Raw genomic sequence first — 9,796 nt, 5'->3', positions numbered from 1 at the left:
TAGAATTCTAATTGAAAACAACTAACGTTTGGTAACCATGCAAAATTACTGACAACTGACCGGAATAAGTACATTTTGTTTATTTAGAAACTCGAGGTTTCTTTATTTTTCGATCGCTTGCGACGACGTAGGAGGGAACTATCTTGAATGAGTCAAATTTTGATCGGAAAAGTGACATGTCGTGGGCAGTAATTGTGACGCATGTGATAAGTGTTTTCTAGGTGTGTCTAAGCATCACTAGTTCATAAGGAATTTTAACATGTCAAATTAATCATAACTAACCAGTAACTTGGAAACGCATAGTTTTCTCAATGAAGCGGCAAAAAGGGCTGTTAATGCTCTTGAATGAAGTCAACTATCTTTGGTCAGTAAAGTGACGTAAGACGTATGGCGGAAGTAGCGATCAATAGCACTAGAATCCAAACACTTCTCAGTTGATTGTAGGCTCGTTAAACTTCTCGCCAAAATCGCATATTCAATTGCGCATACTTACAATTCAATGGGCATTTGAACCAGACTTTCGTATAGTTGTCATATAAGTTAAATGCAGCGTTTATATACAACAAGTCACCACCGTGAGTCTCATGCTAATTATCTTTAGACGTTTTGTCCACTGTAATTAGAAGCGACAACATTGAAAGTAGTATGTCAATGTTCTGATTTTATATTCCCCACTGTCATTTTTAATTATTGTTATTGTAACAAGCGCTCGGTGTTGTCTGAGGTCGGGTGATATATATTAATCATGATGGCGTGGCATTAGAGGAGGTTGCGACTGGATTTTCCCGATCACCACCGTCAAGCGAGTGAAATATTTTACCCTGGTTCATCATGGAAGACGAAGCGTTTGAGCAGATAGTGAGCATGTTCAACTGGCTGGTATCGTGGGTGGCGGCCGGGGCAATGATGTTCGGCGGAGTGGTTCCATACATTCCCCAGTATCGGGACATCCGGCGAACGCAGAACGCCGAGGGCTTCTCCACCTATGTTTGCTTGGTCCTGCTGGTAGCTAACATCCTGCGAATTCTCTTCAGGTACTCCAGTAATCCTGCGGATTAGACATTTATAAACCACAAAAAAATAATACTGCAACTTCTAATCAGATCCAAGACAGAGAGTGTACCTCACCAAAGTCAATTGGAAGAACAGACGATTTAAGGTCGCAATTGAGCATAGTAAATTCTGCTTGAAAAACTCGTTAGGTACAAAACTAATAATGCTGCTGTACCACATAATGGAACTTCATTAGGACAACAGCTGATGTATTACCACCATAATACAGTACATAAGAACTTTGCACTGTCTCTCTTCAGATTCAAGGCTAATGCTGGTGCATCAGTTCACCAAACTCAAATGAAAACAAAAGCAAAACATTTAAGTTTACATCACATATCAGACAACCAAAAACATTCCTTGTTTAGTTATGAAATGACCAAATGGGATATTGACTCTTTTTCTGCTTCAACTAAATTATGTACATTTTTACATGCTCATTTGTGATTTTCAATTAGAGAGAATGACTAAATGAAATTTGGGGGGAAAAAAACAGCATATACCATAATACACTGTATGACAGTATTAAGAACTTGGCAATTAGCCCCATGGCATAGTCAGTCTTTTTGGCTATAAATAAATACATGTCAGATGTAAATCATATCTGCCATGAACTTGTTATGGCTATTGATGATTTTTTTTTTCCTGCTTCTCATCAGATTTGGCCGCTACTTTGAATCGCTGCTTCTATGGCAGAGCATCATCATGATCGCTACCATGCTGGCCATGCTCAACCTTTGCACCAACGTCCGTGTGAATGCTGAACTCAACACCAAAAGGCGCTCTTTCCTAGGTCAGAAATTCCTCCTCTTGTATAGGGCTGCTGTTTGGAATTTACAACTGCAGATGCACGTTTACACACCTAAAACCAAATCAATGTCGCTATTAAGCAGGATTAGCCATGCAGAAATGTGCTGGAAGCTAAACCATTATAATATTTGCTTTGGCGGCTTCTGTTTACACAAGTGGTTTGGTAATCAGGGGTTGAATGTATCATGTGAGTGAGATCACATGGTGTGTGGGTGTGTTTGCTGGAGTGTCCCTGTCAAGGCATTTAATCGTGCTGCAGGATTTGATGCACGAAAGATAAAATGGAGGAACTATACTAACAAAAAAATGGAAGCTAAGATACATGAAATATGTAAGATTAAATTAATTGACTTATAGGTTTATTACCACCAAGCAACTTTTTTAACAAAAAAATACAATCTTATAAATACAACCAATCTTTGTCTCTTTGCTTAAGACTCTCATATAAAGTATACATATATATATATATATATATATATATATATATATATATATATATATATATATATATACATACACACACACGCACACACACACACACACACACACACACACACACACACAGTGGCCTCCCTGGTCTACTTTTTTTTTTTCATGTTACGCTATGGATGAATAAAGTTTTTCCGCCCCTCTTTACAGCATTTTTTCCACTTTACATAATCAACAACTCTTACAAAATTCAAACGTGCTTGTGTGAATGACTCTGAGTCACTCTACACTCACACGTCACTAAAATTCTGGTCTGCTAATGGTCAGCGTCACGGCATCCCAAGATGCTAGTCTGCTATCGGTCGGCGTTTGAGTGCTTACAATATCGTATTTATTGTGCATTTTAGTGCTTTAGGCATGCGCATCGTTACCCTCGCTAGGGAATATGGCCGTAAGTAGCTCAAGTCGACGTCAATCAAAGGTAAATACAATTTCGTTTTTCTTTTATATAGTTTTTATTTATGATATTTAATTGGATACATTTATTTTATATAGAAGTAGCACTTACAATACTGTTTTGTTACGAATTTTTAATATGTATATACAAATTTGATGTTTTTACCCAGGGTTTTATACACATTAGTTAATTACCATATGTTTCTATTGACCACCATACGACGATTTCGCCTTACACTTCCAACTCCGTTACGGATTCATTTTGTACGGTGGGGGTCCACTGTATATGTAAATGTGTGTGTACGTGTGTTTTTTCAATGTGCATGCTTGCATTAGCATCAATACAAGTATGTTGTTTTTAAGCCCTAAGGTAGGATAGGCCCCAGCAAGCCTGCAGTCTTTGTGAGGAGGATAAGTGGCTATGGAAAATGGCTAGATGGATGAATCAAACTAGTTTTTGCTGACATCTTGTGGCATCTAAAGGCAATAACATAATTTAAGCACATATTTTCACTATTTCTCCTTTTTCAACAATGCAAGTTGCTTGCCACTCTCCAGGTTTTTTTCCATCCATGTAGTATTTCTATCTTAAATCAGACACGTGATCCAAACCAAGCTCTCTTCCTTCCTCTAGTCCTCACTTGTCCATTTATTTCCCGTCTGTAGCCTCAGACATTAAGGACGAGGAGATCAGAATCCCTAAGAGGCTTTTTCTGGGTAGGTACTCCGCTTGAATATGCCCGCCATCCGTCATCAACTCATCTGGCCCCACCTCCTTCACTTTTTCACCATCAGCCTCCATTGGCAAAAAATGACAACTAACAAGCATTAACAACACCCTCCTCAATCGCATCTTTGTGCATCTGTTGCTTCCCTGCATGACACGGTGCATGATACATCTCATGCCTGTAGCAGCTCTTACTAGCTTCTTTAATTATGCATTATTTTTAAATTATTATCAGTGGTGGAATGATTTTTAATGGCTGGAGTAGGCTTTAGGCCTTCAGACTGGCGCATGTTCATATGTAATCTGTTATTTTAAGAGTGCTCAAAACAACCTCCTGGTTTATTTTAACCTCTTGTCTTGTTTCCATCTCTTCTTCCCCATTTAATGATTGATTGAGACAATATTGTCACAATGCAAAGCAAAGACAATGACACCTTCGATGCTTATCTGTAATTTTTACATTCTGGGCATGCTTTTTTCTGACTCTTAAAATATTAATGCATTCAAATAGGATGACTTTATCTGACTTTCTCAAAGTTTCTTACTTTTACTTGATTACTAATTTTTTTCTCCCCGCATAATGGAAACTTAGCTTGTAGTTGGTCGTTTTTTTTTTTTTTTTTGTATACAGTACCAATCAAAAGTTTGGAAACACCTTTATTATTCATAAATGTGGAAGGATTAACATCTTGATGCATATCCAAAATTTGATCACAAATTCTTGAGTTACATATTCGTAACAATGAGTGAAATAATTGCCACGTTTGAGCATGGCGGCTTGAGGCAGTGTGGGGCGTGGGAAAGGTGGAACCAAAAGGATGCAGGACAGACTGGGATGAGGCTCAAAAGAGGATATTTAATAACAAACGAAAGCAGGGTTGGAAAGGACTAAAAAATACAAAGTAGAACAAAAAACACTAAACTCAACTTACTGGGGCAACAAGGAACGGGAGGCAGCACGGGAAGGATGGCTACAAGGGCGCTCACAGCAAGACGGGGGGCAATGACCCGACCAGGGATGAGGCAAAACGCTGGGGCTTAAATGCTAACAGAACTAACTAAGACGCAAGACACCTGGGAACAACAAGGGGCGGGGAAACTGACTGGAGGAAACACTAGGCTGGAACACACGGGCGACAGGTGAGGTTAATTACAGTGACAACACGCGGGGGAAACGCAGAGAACCTATAACTGAAACTACACAACCCTAAACCTACAACAAAAACAGACAGAAATGTGACAATCTGTGAATGCACAGAACAAATGAACTCTTTGCCTGCTATTGGTCGCCATAGATCTGTTTTTATTGGGCTGGCAGTGAGTAGGTTCATTTGTCTACTTGCCACTAACATATAGGCTATCACAGAATGAAAATGCATTACTTGTCATTTCACGGAAGAACATTTAAAAACCATGTTGGTGACCTCTGACACAAGAAAATATTGCTCAAGTTAAAAATGTTCTTTAAACCAGAATAATTTTAGGATTTTAATTTCATAAAAGAGAAACCTTTTTGCACATCAGCTGTGTGATGTGGATGATGTTTTATGACCTAAAGTGACTTTCACACACACACACATATTCACAATATTTTCCCGATGGTGTTACAATTTAAACTTTCCTTTGATCTGATTGTGTGTACCGACGTGCAGTTTTGTGTGTGGGCATGAGATGGCAGTCTGTGACTATTTGCTCATTGGTCCTTAGACGACTGAAACCTGTTGGCATCATCCCAAACGAGATAGCCGTTATTGTCGTTGTAAAATGTAAACAAATGGAAAAAATATATATATATATACACACACACACACACACACACACACACACACACACACACTGTTTTTTTTTTGTAGTACCTGAATTCCTTAAGGAATTGTAAGACTATTAAAAGGTGCAAGAGAAGTATAGCAAGAGAATGTATATTACGGGCTCAGGTGTGGTCCCACTAAATAGTTAAAGCACTCCTCCATATTTGTTACCTAACATACTGTATTACTCATTCCTAATTATTTTGATGAATGGGCTTTATACGACCTCTCAGCATGCTGGCCAAGCTTATTGAAGGGTCAAATTCTAAAAACACATACACCCCTCATGGGACTGAGGCACACTGGATCACTCTTATCAGCATTTACGGGCCCAGGCATTATTGTTAGAAGTGACCCTATGTTTGACCACACATTCAGAGCTACTAAGTACATTATACAAAACATAATGACTGAAAGAAAACAGATGTGAAAAGTTCAAGTGGCAAATAGTGTCAGTCATATTTTTCCCAAGTCAGCGGGGTGGTGTTTTCTGCCTTCGTCGCTCTCCTGATTGCACACCTTTTTCCGTTGCGTAAGCCCTAATCATAGCGCGCGTTATACTGTAATTGTTCTCTCCGCGGCAGCAGCACATTATAACACCAGGCCCTTCTATCCAAACAGCTTGACATTTGCAAGCAAACAGCAAGGCAGACTTTTAATCATGTTACTTTCTCGCACGGCCAAAAAAGGATGCGCAATATTAGACTACACTCTCTGGGACCATTTCAAAGGGATTATTTGGTCATAATTAGGCATAGACGAAGGTTAAGCCACATCCTTTTGAAATAAAGTCTCAGATTTGTTGTTTTCCCCCTTGGAAAATCTGATTTCTGGGCGGTGCGATAGCCGAATGGCGGGCACAGCCAGTTCATGTTTGGACTGCATCGTTTTTCATGTCAATGTTGTGGAGGGAGGCTATTCATCAAAAAAAATTAAAATAGGAATCCTAAAAGGGTTAGGGAGATTGATTTAATCTGTTATTAACTATTACAAAGACTGAATAGGCGTATACCAATGATGTAATCATATTTAGAGATTTCTTTATGCAATGCTCCTTCTAAGATGTTTGCAGTTGATATATTTTTGGTATGACTTTTGGCCTGTTGTCCGTATGCAGGCCTTATTTTAAATGACTTCACCCTAATTTGTTGTGTAAATTAGGGCTGGAGCAATATGAATTTTAGTTGGTTGATGCCAATTTTGGGCAAAAAAAAAAAATACAGGTTACTCAGCCGATGAATTAAAAAAGAAAATGTAAAGAATAAAATGGCTTTTGTTGCCTCCCAATGCTTTTCAATAAGTGTTAAATAAATGCAGATTTTCACTTTTCCGTGAATAACAGGTGTCAAAAATAACTACCGGCATTCACAGAATGCTTTGTGTGGCAACAACAAATGAAATTATATTGACATCAATTTTTCTCATATGTGTTCATGTTACTTGTAATTGAATATGTATCATTTTAAAAACGTGTACTTAATTTATATATGTTGCATTTCTATGTTTTTTTTTGTTTTGTTTTTTTCTTACAAACTGACTTTAGATTGTGTGTAAAGTCGTGACATCCAGGTCTATTCTCAATGCAAGATCCTTGCATAGTTGACCCAATCATTGCCTGTAAAAATAAGATTTGCTTAGTTTTGAATGACAGGTCCAAAGAATGACCCCATTAAAAAACAATATGTAATTTTGTATTTTTATGGATACAAGGCATAGTATGGTTTGATGTGTAATATCAAATGCCACCAGTGTTACTTGTATACATCTGCTGTAAATGGTTAGAGTATATGAAGGTAAAAAGTTTAAATAATTGGCAAGTAGCAATAAATAATAATAGGCAAATTGCTATTTGTCCAAATATTTTAGCCTGATATTTAAAGGGCTGTAATCTGACGATTAATTGGTTGGACCCTCCAGCACGTTTCAAGTTAAACTGCAAATGTTTCCACTTTTGAGATATTCCCACTAGAAGGTTTACTCTAGATATTTTCTGACCATGATAAAACCATCTGCCAGGCCTTTTTTTTTTCTTTCCGGTAAGCTTATGCTGTCGCAGTACTTTGTTTAGTTGCTGAAAGGCTCTCAAAAAAAAAAAAAAAAAGCTTACTTTGCAAAATTTCAAAAGCTCAGTCAACTCTTTTAGCAGTTATAAATGTAGAAATACTGTTCCTGCTTCTCTCACAGGAGCAATCCATTTGCAGAACGTCCCACTCTGACCCCTGTCTTTTGAACGCAAACTCCAACTCGGCAAGACGTCAGAAGCCAAAAATTTTTGGCCACCGCAGGAAGTGGTTTTTTTTGGCGACTGTAGTTTTGACTTGATGCCCCAGCTCGAACCAAGAGAAGGAGAAAGCCTCAGGGTGCACAATTTTGTGTGATGGTTGTTCTGTGCAACGTTGCATGAACAGCATGATGCTGCTGCTAACTTTGGAGGCAAAATTTAATGTATTTACCTCTTCAAAGTAAAATTTAGTTCTGTTTTGGAACATTGGCATCTTTCAAAATGGAGCTTACTAATGGAAGATGCTTGTGTCATTAATTTTGGACATAAAGCACGGTGTCCATGAATGATTTAATTTTCCAGTCAATTTGCTCTTGATTTAAAAGTAAAAGTAAAAACATACAGTTTCTGTCACCATCATGAAATGACATCAACACCATAGCATGTCCCCACTATGATAGAAAAAACATGTGGTGACGACCAAATCCTGGGTTTTACTGTCTTTGTGTGGACCTCTTGCGCTGGTGGCAACCATTTTGGTGCACTCTACGAGTTCAAACCTCTATTTGAGGGTCAAGACTTGTTTTGGGATGTACCTGCTATGATAGAGAAAAAGCTGTGGGCTTATTGAAAACACCTCTCACACACACACACACACACACACACACGCACGCACGCATATATATATATATATATATATATATATATATATATATATATATATATATATATATATATATATATATATATATATATATATATATATATATTCATATTCACACATACATTGGTACTAAATTTTCTTGAAAGTGCCTTAAAAAGGCTTTTTAGGTTTTTCTCACTTAAACAACACCAATAATCAACACTCTCTTCCTCTGTCCGCAAAAATTGGTTTGTTGCATACTAGGGGTCAGTGTTGCCATCTTACACATCATGTAGCACATTAGGCTCAGTGTAGTGTCAAGTGGTGAAATGCGCGGTCGCCAATTTTGTGTCGGAACGTCGCCCTACCGTCTGCTCGCCCACCCCTCATTCGTGTGTTTATCAGCGCGGCACGGCTGGTGCTACTTGGCCGGCGCTCATGCTCTCCTCCGATGCCAGCTGGGCTCCGCAACTAAACAAACACCAGCAGAGCGCTTGAAGGATAGACCCTTCCAAACAGACATGTACACCGCTTTGCACCTTTATTTGCCTTTCCGGTGAGTTTGGCACTGGCTAAATTGGTGACCTTTGGGTTCGTTGATTTTTCTCTGCTAATCCGGTAATATTCATAAAGTAGGCCTCACACATATATTTGCCTCACACTGGAAGGCCCGCTTACCTTATCCGCCAAGCGTATTCATTGAGAAATGTCATGTAAATGTCAGTGTTAATGTTGTAATGAAAGCGTTTTTCATCAAATGATAAGCTCAAAATGTCATAGAAGTTGGTGTCTTCCCTACTTGTGGTTTTGGCTGATTAAGAGGTTTGGTTAACATAAAAACAACTTTGGTGTCTATCCACTGTATCAAACCTTGTTTGCAAGTCCTTACACCAGATTGCTCTACCGCATTAGTGTGAAAAATACCGCCTGCGGGCAAAGAGGTTTAACCCGGCCCGTCAGATATTTTTCAAATCTCCACATCTCCAGAACCGGTTTTACTAGCAACTTAATTCCAATGAATTTTGAAATCTGAAAACCGGCGCTTTGTGTCGATACAATATACATTATGGTAGCTGGCACATTTTCAAGAATTGGGGAAGGTGGAAATGTGCATAGTAGTGGCGGGAGAGACTAGACTCATCGTAACTCTCTCAGTGCTGTTGATAAGAATTCTCATCTTTTAAAATAGAAACAACAATAATAACTAATAAAATTGTTCTCAAAAGTTTTTATGGGGAGTAGCTGATACCCTTGACCAATGCTTACCTAATATAAGCCAATGGAGCACTGCAGTGAGAACTGTGACCATTCAATGGCTTCGTTTCAACACTGACACAACACGGATATTACCTACATGCCATTCTAAGTAAGGAATGGAAATCAATCTTTCATATGTTACCCTCTATGTTTACATAGACATAGAACACAATATTCTGAGGCCTTGAAAGATGTGAAAAGGCTAAATATACTGGCCCTTTAAAGGTTATCTTTTTCAGCAATGTCTGACACTAAAAGAGTTAATATGTATTTCAAAATAGTATTTTATGAAGGAATGGAAAACTGACTACTGAAAATGTCCATTCATTTGATGCAATTCAAGGAAAAATGCTATTCAGGATATAATTGGGGACTAAAAAAGGAATTTACTA

The 9,796-nt window shown here is 38.3% G+C and overlaps 1 protein-coding gene across 3 annotated transcripts in view; it reads left to right on the top strand.

Annotated features, from left to right (window-relative positions):
* The first annotated feature begins 393 nt into the window (after window positions 1–393).
* Window positions 394–9,796, top strand: part of slc66a2 (solute carrier family 66 member 2) — a 41,321-nt gene continuing 31,918 nt past the window's right edge. For 2 of the 3 annotated variants that reach the window (XR_015863940.1, XM_088404424.1), the window contains exons 1-3: window positions 394–1,034; window positions 1,713–1,846; window positions 3,415–3,465. Coding sequence is in view for 2 of the 3 variants with exons in the window: in XM_088404424.1 (XP_088260550.1) it covers window positions 832–1,034; window positions 1,713–1,846; window positions 3,415–3,465 (388 nt within the window). In the remaining variant the exon portion in view is untranslated. The remainder of the gene's footprint in view (window positions 1,035–1,712; window positions 1,847–3,414; window positions 3,466–9,796) is intronic. The other variant, XM_088404425.1, reaches the window with a different exon arrangement.

This window comes from Hippichthys cyanospilos, chromosome 21 (assembly GCF_059441005.1).
Source record: "Hippichthys cyanospilos isolate Australia breed blue-spotted pipefish chromosome 21, RoL_Hcya_1.0, whole genome shotgun sequence".
In the NCBI taxonomy this organism is placed as follows: Eukaryota; Metazoa; Chordata; class Actinopteri; order Syngnathiformes; family Syngnathidae; genus Hippichthys; species Hippichthys cyanospilos.
Note: the sequence above shows the minus strand (reverse complement) of the source record. Positions and strands in the feature narration are given on the sequence as shown.